This window comes from Muntiacus reevesi, chromosome 8 (assembly GCF_963930625.1).
Source record: "Muntiacus reevesi chromosome 8, mMunRee1.1, whole genome shotgun sequence".
Taxonomy (NCBI): Eukaryota; Metazoa; Chordata; class Mammalia; order Artiodactyla; family Cervidae; genus Muntiacus; species Muntiacus reevesi.
This window is the reverse complement of record NC_089256.1, coordinates 87544005-87561965: the sequence shown is the minus strand read 5'-3', so window position 1 is coordinate 87561965 and position 17961 is coordinate 87544005. Positions and strand designations below refer to the sequence as shown.

Genomic DNA, 17961 nt, shown 5'->3' with positions numbered 1-17961 from the left:
GTTTCTTTTTGGTGTGGTGAAAATGTTCTGGAATTAAATATTGATGATATAGATTTATTCACTCTGTCAATACTTACTGAGCACCTAATGGAGATAAAATAGTGAACAAATCAGACAAAAATTCTTATCATGATGATATTTATAAACATTCAACAAAAGAATTAAGGTCAAAATGTGTCAATAACTCATTTGAGAAAGAAGACATGAACACAAATAGGAATAAAAGTCAATGGGAAGAAAGAGTCCATGTTCCTCCTTTAACATGTAATTAGGAAACGCTGTAGCCATAGGTGAAAACTCTGGTTTTGTGAAAGGAAATGATTATAAATGAATGTGAGGGAAGCCATGCCTAGAAATGATAAGTAAAGCCCACAAGACACTGCATATTACAGAGAATCGCTACATACAATTTGTTTTTTTTTAATCCTTATCTGAAAATTGAGCTAGTTTATTGAAGTCTCAAAAGGCTACAATCATAGATGCTTGGGCCTTGATAGCTATTACGGGCAAATTTCTAATTGATTTAAGTGAAGCATGGAACATGATTTTGTGTGATAGCTTCCCTGGCTACTGGGCTTCCCAGGTGTCACTAGCGGTAAGGAACCCACCTGCCAAAATAGGAGACATAGAGATACGGGCTTGATCCCTGTGTTGGAAGATGATTCAGAGTTAAGCCTTTGTCAAACTTATATTTGAGAACATTCACAGCAGAGGTCTCCTGGATAGTGATTCTATTCTCTCATATCCTTTAGTGTAACTATTTATACATATTGAATTTTCTGCACCCTGAGGGTAAGGACCATACACATCTCCTCTGCCCTTACTAATTAGCTACTATCTCACATATGGACATTCTGTTGAAGTGAGGCTCAAATATAAAATTTATTCAACACTAAGTGATTCATTCCTACAGGACCTCTATGCTTTTTGTTTTAGTCTTTCAATAAGGCCACAGGTGTGTGTATGGGCACGTTTGTATATCTGTCTATCTGTCTGTGAAGGATATAATTTATATTCCTTTGTGAGAAGCCTATATCAAATCATGTATCACAATTTGGGTTCTAAAATTATGGTCATTTTACTCATCCCATATTTTACTGGCAATTATAAAGCAGGCCTCCCTGGTGGCGCAGTGGTAAAGAATCCGCCTGCCAATGCAGGAGACCTGGGTTTGATCCCTGGGTCAGGAAGATCCCTTGGAGGAGGAAATGGCAGCCCACCCCAGTATTTTTGCCTGGAGCACCCCATGGACAGAGGAGCCTGGTGGGCTACAGTCCAGGGGGTCACGAGTCAGGCACGACTGAGTGACTCAACAGCAAGAAGTAATAAAGGACAGCTGGTATTTTTGAGCACTTAGTTAATCAGGGTAGGGCTCATCAGGCTAAACAGTTGAATCCTTTAATCCTCACAATGACCCTATGAAACAGATACAAACGAGGAGCCTACCAAGTTCCATGTTAAAGTTGGAGGAGCAAGAGTTTGAAGTCTGACTGATTCCAGATCCCCAGCTCTTCACATATGCTTATCATCTGTCTTCTACTTCAGTCTCTGTGCTAGCTCATGTGGTCCTTCTCTCTTCTCTGAAGATACCTTTTACCTGGCAGCTGGTACAGCCAGCATTTATTAAGAGCCCACTTTGCACCAGGCAGTAAAAGTCCCCTACATATATTATCATCTCATATCCTGATCACATGTCCCATGCACTGAGCTCTTTACCTTGTGACCTGATTTTCTAGACACATACAACTAGCTAGCCAAGCTGATGGGGATAGAGAGGTCCTGGGAGCCTGAGTAAGAAACATGGGAAGCTTTCTTACCGGTATAGCTGGCCAGTCTCCTTGCCAGGATTCTGCTGTAAGTCCTCCTCGTCATCAGTACTGTAAGGTTTAGACCGTGATTTTGTGGTTTTCTGCCAGAAAAAATCAGAGAAAATTAACATAAACTCATTGCATCAGGTACGTCTATAATATACAGAGAATGAAATGAACTTTAAGATACACGCAGACACACAAGGACAGTAACCTGGAGAAAAATAATTGACCAAATATTTCAGCTTGCCTTAGCAACAGGCATTTGTTGCTTAGGCACTAAGCCGTGTCTGTCTCATTTGGGACCCTATGGTCTGTAGTCTGCCGGGCTCCTCTCTCCACGGGATTTCCCAGGAAAGAAAACTGGAGTGGTGACCATTTCCTACTCCAGGGGATCTTCCCAATCCAGAGATAAAATCTGCATCTCCTATGGGTCCTGCATTGGCAGGCAGTGTCTTTACCACTCACCCACCTGGGAAGCCCAATAAAAAGAGTGTCTTTGGCCAAAATTATCTTAAAACAATCAAGGCAAAACTGAGGGTTTCATGCTGTGAAACTGACTTCTAAGGCACATAAAATGTAGGTCTTAGACTGTTAGGCATGCATTAAAGGTTCCTATGAGGGGTAGGGTCAAGTTGTAATATTTATTTAAATGCTTATAAGGGATAAAGTATCCTCATACAGAAAGCTCATTGTTCCTTTTGAATTACTCATGAAAGGCAGATTTCATTTTAAAAAAAAAGACAAGCAGTAATTTTTAAAATGAATAACTACCATTCCTGCTTTTGTTCAGTATGGACTCAAAAACTCATCTAAGTCAAACTGTTCTTTTGAGATTTTGACCCCTTTGAATTTCTAGAGCAGAATGATTATTACCTACGGGATTCAGGCTGAAAGACTGTAGGACTAACTTGATGTCTTTGGACAGATTAGCTGTTAGACACAAAACTTCTTAGCAATGATGCAGTTTCATCCCCACAACACTGGAAATAAACCCAATATTCGGCAACACATATCTCAGCAACACAAATAATGGGGAGGGACCCTAGTAACTGTAGAAAACCATGTCACCAAAAACTCAGCTTCTGCAAACAAAGGTAAAACTTTTCGACAAGTACCCTGGACATCCAGGGAACATGTCTTAGAAAAGGGAAGGGACTCCATCCCCACATTACTATGGAACTAAATTGCCTTCCAGATTTTCTCACTCACAATCAACAAAAAAAGCAAGCTACGCTATTGGCATAAATGCAGTCCGATCTACGGCACTGACAGCAGGGCACCAATTTAGTCTGGAACCTTATTAGGTCTTGGTTATGCCTTGAGGACCACCGCGTTCAGAGTCCAAGCATCTGATGAGCTCATGTTTCAGACTGGCCTCTCACCATACTGATAAATCAGTTAATCTCTCAAGTTTCCTATTGTACTTTTTCTAAAAGGCAGAAAAATAACACCTATCTTAAAGGATTATTATTTTTGTGATGATTAAATAAGATGGCATGGAAAGTTGTATAAACTTTGTATAAACTTTCAGGCTAAAATACTATTAACTTTAAAAAAAATAATCTATAAAGTCTTGAGGACATTCATTCTTATGACTTAAGACATAATAAAGTCCGATTCTGTAGCAGCTGAAATAATCCCTAAAAGCTTTACTTTGGAAAATAATTTTAATTTAAATGAGTAGCTGTAATCAAGAAATGAAATACTCTTCAATTCCATATATAGTTAGTAATTTGAAGTTACAAAATTAATAAATCTATTTCTCAGGTTCATCTTAAAATATAAAATGCAAAAAGCAGAAATAAGTAATAATCATCAACGACAAGTATTTGGAGAAACGATGATGTATTTTCTTTATATAAAGTTTTGACGCATCATCATTGGCATACCATATAATCAGTTTTCATCTTACTTTTTTAAGGTTTTGCATGTCGAACTCTTTAGAGAGATCATCTTTCAATGGCTGCATAATTGTCCATTGTGTGAATGAATCATAATTTACTTAAGCAGTCTATGTGGGAGAACATTTTTATTGTTTTCAGTATATTATGACTATTTTGTCCAAACTTTTAATAAATTATCCTATTGATGGGCAGGAAATTCTAGATATAACGTTCTTTAAAGTACAAGAAATGGCCTTGGGAAACCTCATGCATAAAGTTCATCACTTAATAACTGATTTCTTATGTAACATGTTTTACCTTTTTATTGACGTATCACATACACTTAGAAAAGTACAAGAACCGTAAGTATACAGCATGATGGCTTTCCACACGTGAAACCACCCAAATGAGGAAATGGAATGTTATCTGCCCCAAAGTCTTCAGATTCTCTCACTTGGTCATCACCTTCTCCCCAGAAGTAACTACTATCCTGACTTTAACCCCATAGTTGTTGTTTTTTTTGCCAATTTTTGAGGTTCACATAAATGGACTCAAAGTATATGCACTCTTCTGGGTCTGGCTTCTTTTGCTCAATGTCTTATTTGCAAAGATCACACTATTGCATGTAGTTGTAGTTTTGTCATTCTCATTGCTGATATTCTCTTACACAAATACACCATCATTTTTATTCATTCTATTGCTGATAGACATTTGAACTGTTTCCTATTTGTACTATTACAAATAAGGCCCCTATAAATATCATTGCTTCAGTCTCCTGACACACACCTCACAATAGAGCTGATAAGCCGCTCATGGTTCATAGAGCGGTTGACTAGATACTGTGAGGGTGTTATTGTGGAGGATGTATGCAGAATCTCAACATCATTCTAATTTACATTTCCCAGGACTGATCAGGGGAGCACCTTTTCCATATCAGTCACTTGGATATCATCTCTTGTGAAGCACAGTTAAGTCTTCTGCTCATTTTTTAAAAATTAGGGTGCTTTCTATTGATTTGTAGAGATTTTTTAAAATATATTCAGGATGTAAGTTCTTTGTGTGATACGTGTAGTGAAAATATTATTTCCCAGTATGCTATTTGCTCTTTCATACTTTTGATGACCAGAAGTTCTTAAATTTTAAGTAGTTTCACTGTCAATCTTTTCCTTTTCTGGGGTCCTGTTTAAGGAATCTACCGTTATTCCAAAGTCATGATGATATTCTCCTGTTACCTTCTGGAATCTTTAAATTAACTGAGTTACGCACACTTATCACTCTTAATTCATTTACCTTATGCTTTCCGAAGTTGGTCATGAGGGATCGTCCATGTGCTTTCTTTCCACTTTCCTTTGCATCTGGATGCTGAGTAAATAAAGCATAAAATGATTGTTTTTCTTCTTTGTTTTTGTTTCTTCCTCAATTCTGGTGGAAGGGCGTGGGGCCCCTCTCTCCTTCTGCCTCCAGGTGGGCAGCAAGCAGGTGCTGCTCATTTCTTCCTGCTCTGCCCTCCACCTCCCTGCAGGTATTGTGTCTGTCTTCAGAGAGGGGGACACGCACAGGCTAGAGGTCTCTGCTCCAGCGGACAGAAAGCCACCCTGCTAAAAAGGTTTAGACTCTGATCCAATTGCCATCCCTACAAATATGTATTAGGTGATTCACATGATCTAAGGGGAGACCTATAGGCCCTCCCTGCCTTCCCAGGACTTCCAGCTGAACAGAGATCATCTCATAAAAGGGAAGAATGTGGGTGAGCAAAACCACCCCAAATCAAAAGGTCAGGGAGAGCATCTACATATATCTACAGAAACTAATTAAAGATGCAATTCAGAAGCAGGAGGCTGGGTTGGGGAAAGAGGCAGTTCAGAAAATGCTGGAGAAGCGTGGGTAGCAGGTTTACGGGTTTATACGTATTGGCTGGTTTATATGTATTGACTGCTTTTGAAGATCTATTAAAGCTGATCATTAACTCTTCAAAAACCCTGGAATTAAGAAAGTAGTTCAGATGTGGTATAGAAGTAACTCTGCTCTCCAAGTTAGAGGACGCAATTGTGCCACCAAGCAGTCACAGGGGCTTGGGCAAAACTCACTCTCTTGACCTCAGTTCTCTTATCTGTGAGTTGCGGGGAGGAATACACCAATTAACCTCTGAGTTCCTTTCTAGTTCTAGTAGCTCATCCCTCAGTAGGAGAACATGTCATCTATTGTCCAAAACAGGACTCTGAAGAGTGAAATGGGGTACATTTAGCAATGACACTGGGGCAACAGATACGAAGCGGGGCAGTCTCAGGCAGGTTGAGGTATAAGGTCATGTATTTAACAGGCACCTACTATGCCCCAAGGACTATACCAAGAATATTACATATATTCTCTAATTCTAATATATACAACCATCCCTAGAGACAACTGTAATTAAAATCCCAGTTTTGCAGATAAAAAAAACTAAAGTAGAGCAAAGTTAGATAACATACCCAAAGTTGCAAAGCCAGGTGATGATGAAACAGGGATTCTGTATAGTTCTAAGTCTCCAGTCTGACTTGCTACCTCTCCCCTACTCTATATCCCCTCTTTATGTAGAAGCATATACAAACATCTCTCCCCAACTTGACCTCTCCTTGAGCATCAACACCATACCGTTAATTGAATTAATGGATCAGACATCATGCTAAGAACTTGACATGTACACAAGAGAGGTGTACATGTCACCTTGTTTCAAGCAAGCAAGAGAGGTGCAGACCCTGTTTCTCCCTGGGCTTGCACTCTAATGATGGACACAAATGATCATAACACACTTGAACAAGACTATGATGGTGAAAGTTCAGCATGCTGCCTCATGACAGAGAAGGCAGATCAAGAAGGACTTCTAAGGGGACATGTTACAAAAACTGAAGCCAGAGATAGGTAGACATTGTCTACATGATGTGAAAAAGAAAGGTGCTGTGGCCAAGGAAAGTGCGAACACAAAGGCCAAATGCTATAAACATGGTACCTTCCAGGAAACCAAGTGGGGTGTGTGTGTTTATATCATACACATGCATTAGTTGATCAGTCAGAGCTGGGGTTGGATCATCTTTTGGGCTATAGCTTGCAATGTGAACTTTATCCTCCAAGCTATGAACAGCATTTGAATGGTTTACAATAGAAAAATAACATGGTCAGACACGCATTTCTGAAATGTCACTATGGGAGTAGTTGTATAAATGAGAGAACGGAGAGAGTGGGACCTCGGGAGAGCTGAAAAAGTCTTTTTAAGGACCAGTTAAGGCTACCCAGATGACCGGAACTGGGATGTAAAAAAGGGGTGGATTCAAGGACTCAAGGTAGGCATCCTTCCTGTATATACTAAGTTCTTCCAGTGTGAAGGATGAGATTTCACTGTTCTTTTATGTCAGGGATCTCCAGGAAAAGGATGGCCCAGGAGCACACACTACTGCACTGCTAGGCGCTGATCTGGGGGGCAGGGCGCTGGAGTGAGTGTCGTCCTGAAGCCCACAGCACGTTCTCAGGCTTGGCTTCACATATGCATATGTATCTGACACAGATGGACTTCTCTCAACAGTAACTTGTCTTTGCTGGCCCACTGAGTCAAAACCATATTTGAAAAACTAACACAACAGCAGGGTTAAAAAATCTTAACACTTTGTAGTCAGTTTAAGCCACAGGCTCCATTTACTTTATGCAAGTCTAATGCATTCTTGCAGTCACCCAGATTTAAGGGAGAGTAAAAAATAAGAAAAAGAAGGATGAGCTTTGTCCTACCACATATCTGAAATCTGAAGTCCCCTGCCATCTTACTTGATAAGGAAATTAGCATTCGGATCTCTTCCATGAAAGAAAGATGAACGTGTTTGTCTCTTCAAAAATCTCTAAGACCTGCTGTTGCCTTTCCAGTTGGGGTGATATAGGATGGAGCAAAGACTTCTCCAAAAGCATAAGGGGAAGTGATTGGTCCAGATTAGCCACAGAGAGTTCACCAGGAACAAGAAGCAGAAATCAAGCTGGGCAAACCAAATGTGATTTGACAGACATTTGTGTGGTTGAAAATAGAGGATGGAGGCCAGGGAGGAAGGGGTGAGGCTTACAGAAATGTTTAAGAAAATGCAAAACTGTATGGTAAACTGGAGGGCAGTGATACTGTAATTGACATTCTGTTTGTCCCCCAACAATTCGTTCTGCCTATCCAGCATGGAGTTTCAGAAGTACCAGTTCCAGGGATAGGTGGTCACTGGCATCAGCAAGCCAATGTTATCCTATATCCACGCTGATCTACTGTTCCAAGGAGAACATATACACAGGGTCACAGGGATCAGCTCGGGGTCATCACGTGAGTTAAGCTGCCCATCCAGAACTCAGTATAAATTCTGGTTTGTTGGATGAGGCACATTGACTGTCTCACTCTCTCTGTGCCTGGACCAAGAAACGCGTAGTTCAGGGGCCTGCTGGCAGTCACCCTGCAACCACCAGGAGAGGGGAAACCAGGCAGGGGATGATGCTAATTACATGGTAGCTAGAACAGAAAGACATGTCTTTGATGACCCTGCTTAGCCTCTGAATTAAGCCCATCTTGAAGGCCAGTCTGAAAATGAACTTGCCACTTACCTAACCCAATACCTTTCTTCATTTTTAAGCCACTTTGAATGAGGTTTTCTATGTTTGGAAGCAAAACAGACCTGAGAAGCAGCAAGGTGTTTGAATGGCTGGACTTCTGTAGGGTCTAGAAAGTAACCACCAATGCTGAGTGGTCACTCAGATCCAAGGGTAATGATCTTCCCTCTGCTGGGGCATGCTGAGCCCTGGAGGACAGAAAGCAGTAGCAGGGGAGGCTGCTATCAGCTAAGCTAGAGACCACATGGATCTTTGAGTCAGAATAAATGCCCTCAATGTCCTGCCATGACAACATCAATAAACCCACCATCTCTCTCCCTTGCCCATTTGTACTTTATCAGAAGGCATAATAAAATCTCACCCAGAGCCTAAACCATTCATTAATTCAACAACTATGTCCCAGGCACTAGACAAGTCAGAAAAATAATGGTTATCAAGACTGACATGGTTCCTGCCTTCATGGGATCTTATAGTCTAGTTGAGAAGATAGATATTGAACAAGTAATTGCAAATAAACTTCTTTAAAAAGAAGATACAACAGACTACCATCAACAATATAAAAGGGATAACTAATGTAATCTAGGGGTCAAGGCAAGACTCATTCAGAATACCACTTAGATGCTGGAATTTAAAAGCCTAAGTAGAAGTTAGCTAGAGTAGATATGGGAATGGAGTGTTTCAAGTAGAGAAAATGGAAAGTGAGGAAGACCAAGGCAGTTAGATCATTGTGGCTGGTGTGACAATTGTGGATGGTGGTGTGACAGGGGAAATGGGGATATATGAGACTGGAGAGGTAGATGAGAATGCAATTATGTGGGTCCTTGAAAGCCCAGTTAGACAGTCTGTCATTTATCCCAAGCATAACAGGAAGCCACTGAAAAATTCTGAACAGTGGAGTGACATGATCAGATTTGCATTTTTAAAATCTCTTGCTGATTTCAGAGAGGAGGCTAGATTGAAAGAGAGCAAGAGAAGTCTAAGTGAGAGCTGACATTGGCCTGAATGAGGACATGCCATGGAGAAGAGAGGTGGACAGACACACATTTAGGAGGGGTGATCACAGGGCACGGAGGCCGCCCGAAGGAGCCCTCAACCTCCCCTGGGCATTCACCGGGCGGGGGACTGCGGGGACACGGGGCTCTGTCCCAGGGGTCCCAGGGAAGCAGGTCCACCCCCACCCACGCACTGTAATCTATTATTCACTATTTCTAACATCATTTTGCAGGAGGAGACTTTCATTTTTCCAGCAATATAAGGGCAGAAATGGAAGAAACTGGAGAAGCATTCCAAAACAAAGGCAGATGATCAGAAACAAAGCATAAGGTGCTTTCTTTTTCCTGCCGAAGACAAGTACAAGAGGGAATTGTATACCTGCTTCAGCTGTGCATTTAAGCCTTCATGCGTGGCCTTCAGGAGTGCCCTCACTGTGAAGCTATCAGGATCTTCCTTGTCCCGAATTTGAGATTCTTTTAACAGCGACTCCAGTTTTTTCCTTATGAAAGATTCCACCTGATGCTCAGCGGTCCCATTATTCTGCAAAGAATTAAGCAACGGAAATCACGTCTCTTAAGAAACACAGAGCCACTTAGAACACACCCTTCACTCAAACCAGCATTGCTGCTATAACCTCTCTCTCAATTACCTGTAAGGAGTTAAGCGTATTGTTCCAGTTTTGTCCATCTCCCGCCAGCCCTCCACCAATCCCATGAAATAATGATGACTGTGGCTGCATTCAACTTTCAGCAACCTTATAGTGCTATCATCATTTCCATTTCAGAAATATAGAATCTGATGCTCAGAGAAGTTAAAGAAGTTGCTCCAGGTTACAAAGCTAGTAAGTAACTGAGGCAGGATTCAAACTCGGGTCTTTGGGAGACTAAGGTTTCTATATCTATTGGGTTGACTGAAAAGCTAGCTTGGATTTTTCCATATGATGTTCTGGAAAAACCTGAACAAACATTTTGGCCAACCTAATACACAGGTAAATTTGAGCAGGAATATGCTACTTAAATCACTTCTTTCACTGAGGGGAAAAGAGTGCTGCAGAAATCTCTGGAAGCAAGGATTATTCTGAGATAAAATTCCTTTCCTATCTCTGCACCACTGTGCAATTGGAGGGAACTCACTAGTGACCTGGGCCATGACCAGGCACCGTAATTACTTTAAGATGACAACTAACTTCAACTGCTTTGGATAAAAAAGATCTGCTTGTGTACAGATGATCGCTTGAACAATCTTGAGATGATCAAGGGACCCAGATTTCCTAGAAGTCTGCTTAGCAGCACAGCTTTTTGGTCCCCTGTTCTACCTGAAACCAATGGCCCAAGCCCTGCTCACCTCTCCTCTGCCTCTCAGCTCCTAACCCCTCTCCCAGTGTCCGACATTCTTCTGTGAACTCTTCAACCACTTGTTAGAGGCCAACCCATCCAAAGGTAAGGAACACTCCTCCGCCAGAACAATTCCCCTAGTCCTCACTAAAAGTTTAAGACTCATTTTTCTGCTTTTAAATTTGTTACTAAGTGGTTATTATACTTAAAATACAGAACAGGCAGTTTTTCAGTAATACATTCATTTTCACAAAATCTTGTAAAGGCGAAGCAATATAAATACAAAGGGAAATTGGGGGGAAAAAAGCCTACATCAGGAGAGGTTATTGAATTTCCCTGTATTAACATCATGTATGAATATCTTTAATATACCCAGTGAATGAGGCACTGGAGGCCCTCAGGCCCTGCAGGAGATGCAGAGATAGAAAAGAGCTGGCCCTTGACATCAGCAAAGACCCCATTAGGCTAACAAAGGCATGTCCTCAAATAACCTACCCTGGTCTGCACCCTTGCCTGCAAAAAGCAGAAATGACCACACAACAGTGGTTCTGAGAAGGAACATGGCATTTCTGCCCGAGTGACAGCAAAGACCTCATAGAAGGGGGGGATAGCGGGGAACTCTGTATGGCAACTAAAACTTCAACAGTGATGATGAGATGGGCTTTCCTATCACCCATCATTTTAGTAAAGATTTTATATTAGCGAAGTGTGTTTTATGAACACAGGAGCAGCTTTGGTTTCATGGAGCAGAAGTTCATGAAGGAGGGTGTGAAGTGAAAGTCGCTCAGTCATGTCCAACTCTTTGAGACCCCAGGGACTATACAGGCCATGGAATTCTCCAGGCCAGAATACTGGAGTGGGTAGCCTTTCCCTTCTCCAGGGGATCTTCCCAACCCAGGGATTGAACCCAGGTCTCCCACACTGCAGGTGGATTCTTTACCAACTGAGCTATCAGGGAAGTTCCCATGAAGGAGGGTAATGGTGGATAAAATTGAAATAAAACTAAAAAAGTACTTTGGGGCCAGGTGTGAGACACCTGAAAGCCAGCAGTCAAGAGGTATGGAGTTGCTGAGACACTCCGAGTAGACAAGTGTCTGGATCACATTGTAGAAGTAATATTAACCAGGCAGCGTGTGCAGAAAGAGGAAAGATACCTACAGGTGAAAAGCCAGGCACATCAGTTCCCACTACGAGCATTAAGGCCAATGTGCTGGTGGGGGATTTCATAAAGATGACAGAGTCTGAGAGCATTTTGCATAAAACAAACACATACTGAGCTGTTACATGCAAGACGAAAGCATTGATAAGGCACAATCCCACTGTCACAGAACTCTCAGTGACACCGAGGAGACAGACACATCAGGGGATAATTACATAACAGGAGCAAGTAGGCTGACAGATGTAAGGGGTTTCGTGGGTGTGTGGAGGAGGGGCACCACCCCCAGCCTTGGGAATGCAGCAGAGACTTCCAGGGGCAGAGGACACTGGAGCCAGGTCTTAAAAGATGTGTGTGCCTGTGGCTATTTCATCATGATACATGGCAGAAGCCACCACAATGTTGTAAAGCAATTATCCTCCAATAAAATTTTTTTTAGAAATGCAAAAAATAAAAAGGAAGAGTGTATTAGGTTCCTGTGGCTGCTATAATAAATTACCACGTACCTGGTAGCTTAAAGTCAAGAGATGTTTATTTTCTCACAGCATCAGAGGCCAGAACTATGAAAGCAAGCTGTTGTCAGGGCTACATTCAGCCTCTCACAGGCTCTAAGGGGAAAATCCTTCCCTGCTTTTCCATTTTACGGTGGGGCCAAGCTTTCCTTGGCCCATGGCAGCAGAACTCTAGTCTCTTCCTCTGTCTTCACAGAGCCTTCGGAGTGCCCCCACTCCTAACATTACTAAAAGGTGGCTGCTCCCACAAAAAAAGATACTTGTCGCTGCATCGAAGACTCACTGAGTTAATCCAGGGTGATCTCATTGCTAGATTCTTAACCTAGTTACATCTACAAAGACTCTTTTTCCAATTAAGGTCATAGTCGTAGGTACCAGAGAGTAGGACTTGGACACATCTTTTGGTGGCCGCCAATCAACCCACTACGATGAATAGGAGTTGATAATCTGGCAGAGAGTAGGGTGATAGCATTCTTATGTGAGCAAGAGCCTAGAGAAAACAGTATCAGTGAGAACTAGTAACCACATGAACATGGAGAAAAGAATACTGGGGACACCGATAAAGCAACTAAGACTTTATACCTTGTATTGTGGCTCATAAATCATGGTCATATGACAATGCTTCCTTTGAGCTGTGCAAGACCCTTTAAGGCTGTGTAGGTCTAGTCCAGTTTTACTCATAAGAGTACAGAGGCAGAAAGATTCAATCCCTTGTCCAAAAACACATGAAGTGTGTGAGCTGGAGCCTAAGATTTCCAATTCAAAATTCTGTGTGTATTTCACTACATGGTGCTGCAGAAAAAGATTAAGTTTCACTGTTACAGAAAAAGATAAATTTCTGAGTGAAATTAATCATGAACAGGCTCATATTTTAGATAATCTTTACTCCTATGTGACACCTGGGAAATAGATCATCACAAACCTACTGGAGAAAAACAGTAGGTTTCACTTAAGGTCAGAAATGAATCTGAGAAAGGAAGTCCAGGTCTCAAAGCCTCAACACGTTTCAAGTGACCCAGAGTCTGCAGGGAACACGTGTGTTGGAAGGTCCAAAGGAGAAAGTGTGTAAGAGCATGAGTGTGCCCAGCATCACACAAAAACCCCCCAATAAGCATCAGCTTCCTTCCCTGGCTCAGGGCCAGGTGAGGAGTTGGAGACAATGAGGAGATGAACTGTGGCAGCTATGCCCAAACACTTCCACCAGCAGCAAAACAAGGCTAAAAATACAGAGCTGGGCCAACCGGGGCTGGTGAAATAATGAATACTTAATACAAAGGCTATAACTATTCATTTCACATCCTCTCAAATTGGAGCAGCTGAAGGAATGATATTTCTGCCTGTTGGTCTTTTCCTTCCCTGTGATTTACAGCACGAGAATAAACAAACGTGCGGCTGAGGTTTCAGTAGTAGATTATCGTTTGACCCCGGAACTCAGCAGCACTGCTGAAAGCAAGCTGAGACGGACATGTGACCTGGTGATGTGTCAGCCACCCTCAGCTGCTGCAGGGACCCGAGCGGAAAGGTAGGCCTCTTGCTCTTTGGTTCCCTGAGCCCACCAGGGAGAAAGGATGCTGCAGGAGGAACAGAGAGAGGGAAGGGCAGCCCTTCAGCATGGTCTGGGGTAGTTGTCACCTGAGCCCCAGTCGGGCTTCCTAATTGTCATTTCTGAGAAGTAAATATGGCCTAGGAATATTGACCACAAATAAATACGTCAAACACAAAACACATTCCTGTTTCATCTCCAGCGTGATATGAAAAGTGACTGGAAAAAGAGAGGGCTGACCACTTCCAGGCTAGGGAGCAGCCAGAAGCGGGAGGGAGTGGGGCAGAGGGCCGCCCCGTAAAGAGGGACCCCCCAGACACTGGCGCTCACCTGGGCAGCCCAGTGCCATCACCAGGGACCACAGCCCAGGCCGACGACAGACTCTCTGGGCTGGGGCCAGCGCAGCGGGATTTCTGAAAGCTCTTCTGTCATTCCAATGTGCAGCCAAAGCTGAAGGCCTCTACTTTAAAAACAAAAAGACTGGAATATCTCACCGTCCCCAAATGCCTTTTCCCTGCTCTGGACTAGAGCCGCAGACAGGAAGGATAATACATTAGCTGCCCTTTGTGACAGCCTTAGAGCTCTCCAAGCCTGAGTGTCTTGGGCTGAAGAGCAGCTGCCTCTTTGCCATCCGAGGCTCTGCAATGTTCCTTTAGCTACGCCTGCTCCTTTAGCTCCCATTGAAACACCTTCTTCTGCTCAGGACTTCCATTAGCAATAATCATGCCGCAGCTGCTATTCTTGTCACTGATTTTAGCTAACATTTATTGAGTGTAAATTATGTGCCAGGCACTATTCTGAGTTCTTTACTGAGTATGAATTTAACTAAGCCATCATGATAATCATTTTCCTTTATTTGTCCTTCAGTTAAACAGTCATTTCATTCCTTTAGCACATAGTAAGTCAAAATTATGCAGAGGATGAGAGTGGCTTATATTTCCAACCAGGGGAAGTCACTATTCCTTTTTTTTAAATTGAAGTATAGTTGATTTACAATATTGTATTAGTTTCAGAATGGGAAAAAATATTTACAAATGACACAACCAACAAGAGATTAATCTCCAAAATATACAAATAGTTTGTGTAACTCACTACCAAAAGAAAAAAAAAAAAAAACAATCGAAAAATGGGCAGAAGCACTTTGGAAAATATTATGGAGGTTCCTCAGAAAACTTAAAAATAGAATTACCATATGATTCAGCAATCCCACTCCTGGGCATATATCCAGACAAAACTATAATCGAAAAGATACATGCACCCTATGTTCATAACAGCAGTATTCACAATAGCCAAGACCTGGAAGCACCCTAAATGTCCATAAACAAAGGAACAGGTAAAGAAGATGTGGTACATGTAAACGATGAAATACTACTCAGCTATAAAAGAGAATGAAATAATGCCATTTGCAGCAACATGGATGCAATTAGAGGTTATTATACTAAGCAACATAACAAGACAAATACCAAATGATATCACCTGTTGTGATATCTAAATTATGACACAAATGAACCTACCTGTGAAACAGAATCAGGGAAATAGAGAATAGGGGGTGGAGGAGGGGAGTTTGGAATTAGCGAACAAACTTTTGCTTTGGTGGGAACAGGAGGGAAGGATGGGGAGTTTGGAATTAGCAGGTGCAAATTGATATATATAGAGAGAATGAATAAACAACAAGATCCTAGGATTTCCATGGCAGTCCAGTGGTTAAGACTCCATGCTTCCACTGCAGGGGACATGGATTTGATCCTCGATCCGGGAACTAGGATCCTGCATGCTAGATGGCCAAAAAAATTCAAGAAAGAAAAACCCAAGTTCTACTATATAGCACAGGGAACTAAGATTATCATACTAAGTAAATCAAACAGAGAAAGATGAACATCATATTATATCATATGTATCAATTGATTGATTGATACAATAGGGTCATCATACAGAGCCAATTGATTGATATCATGTGGGAATCTAAAAAAAAGGATGCAAATGAATTTAGTTTGGGATTAGCAGATTCAAACTGATATATGCAGATATACAACAAGGTCCTGGGGCTTTCCCGGCAGTCCAGGTCTAAATAAGTTCTGTTTCCAAAGTTATTTAGGAAACAGAAAGGGACTCACAGACAGAAAGTAAACTTGAGGTCACCAAAGGGGAAGGGTGTGCTGGGGGAGGGGTCAATCAGGAGGCTGGGATTCACACACACTACTGTGTATAAAACAGATAATCGACAGGGGCTGTACATCTTAGAGGACTCTACGCAACACTCGGTATGTGACCTACAAGTGGGAAAAATCTGAAAAACACAGATACATGCATAACTGACTCATACGGTACCTCTAATTTTTGATTTAAGGAACCCCTGTACTATTTTGCATAGTGGTTGCACCAATTTACAGTACGTGATCTGTGAACTTTGAGATGTTCGAGATGGTTTTAGAAAAGGCAGAGGAACCAGAGATCAAATTGCCAATATCCGTTGGATTATCGAAAAAGCAAGAGTTCCAGAAAAACATCTATTTCTGCTTTATTGACTATGCCAAAGCCTTTGACTGTGTGGATCACCACAAACTGTGGAAAATTCTTCAACAGATGGGAATACCAGACCACCTGACCTGCCTCTTGAGGAACCTGTATGCAGGTCAGAAAGCAACAGTTAGAATGGGACATGGACCAACAGACTGGTTCCAAATAGGAAAAAGAGTAAATCAAGGCTAAATACTGTCACCCTTTCTTATTTAACTTATATGCAGAGTACATCATGAGAAATGCTGGGCTGGAGGAAGCACAAGCTGGAACCAAGATTGCTGGGAGAAATATCAATAACCTCAGATATGCAGATGACACCACCCTTATGGCAGAAAGCAAAGAAGAATTAAAGAGCCTCATGATGAAAGTAAAAGAGGAGAGTGAAAATTTTGGCTTAAAGTTCAACATTCAGAAAACTAAGATCATGGCATCTGGTCTCATCACTTCAAGGCAAATAGATGGGGAAACAGTGAAGAGACTTTATTTTGGGGGATTCCAAAATCACTGCAGATGGTGACTGCAGCCACGAAATTAAAAGATGCTTACTCCTTGGAAGAAAAGCTATGACTGACCTAGACAGCATATTAAAAAGCAGAGACATTACTTTGCCAACAAAGGTCTGTCTAGTCAAGGCTATGGTTTTTCCAGTGGTCATGTATGGATGTGAGAGTTGGCCTATAAAGAAAGCTGAGCGCCAAAGAATTGATGCTTTTGAACTGTGGTGTTGGAGAAGACTCTTGAGAGTCTCTTGGACTGCAAGGAGATCCAACCAGTCCATCCTAAAGGAGATCAGTCCTGAGTGTTCATTGGAAGGACTGATGTTGAAGCTGAAACTGCAATACTTTGGCCACCTGATGCGAAGAACTGACTCACTGGAAAAGACCCTGATGCTAGGAAAGATTGAAGGCAGGAGGAGAAGGGGACACAGTGGATGAGACTGTTGGATGACGTCACTGACTCAATGGACACGAGTTTGAGTAATCTCCAGGAGTTGGTGATGGACAGGGAGGCCTGGCGTGCTGCAGTCCATGGGGTCGCAAAGAGTAGGATATGACTGAGTGACTGAACTGAACTGCACCAATTTACATTCCCACCAACAGTGTAGGAAAACTCCCCTTTATCCACACCCTCTCTACCATTTATTGTTTGTAGGGTTTTTTTATGATGGTCATTCTGACTGATGTGAAGTGATACCTCATTGTAGTTTTGACCTGCATTTCTTTAATAATCAGTGATGTTGAGCATCTTTTCCTGTGACTCTTGGCCATCTGTGTGTCTTCTTTGGAGAAATGTCTCTTTAGATATTCTGTCCACTTTTTAATTGGGTTGTTTGTTTTTTTAACATTGATCTACATGAGCTGTTTGTATATTTTGGAGATTAATCCCTTGTCAGTCAATTTATTTGCAAATACCTTCTCCTATTCTGTGGGTTGTCTTTTTGTTTTGTTTATGGCTTTCTTTGCTGTGCAAAAGCTTTTAAGTTTGGTTAGGTCCCATTGTTTATTTTTGCTTTTATTTTCATTTCTCAAAGAGGTGGATCAAAAAGGATCTTGCTGCGACTTCTGTGAGAGAGTGTTCTGCCTATGTTTTCCTCTAAAAGTTCTATA

The 17961-nt window shown here is 41.8% G+C and overlaps 1 protein-coding gene across 1 annotated transcript in view; it reads right to left on the bottom strand.

The window, feature by feature from the left end:
- PLCH1 (phospholipase C eta 1) overlaps positions 1-17961 on the bottom strand; it is a 228752-nt gene that overhangs the window by 27078 nt on the left and 183713 nt on the right. Inside the window, exons 12-14 of the mRNA XM_065942637.1 lie at positions 9668-9829; positions 4985-5056; positions 1818-1909 (exon numbers count right to left, since the gene is read on the bottom strand). Coding sequence (XP_065798709.1) covers positions 1818-1909; positions 4985-5056; positions 9668-9829 — 326 coding nt within the window. The remainder of the gene's footprint in view (positions 1-1817; positions 1910-4984; positions 5057-9667; positions 9830-17961) is intronic.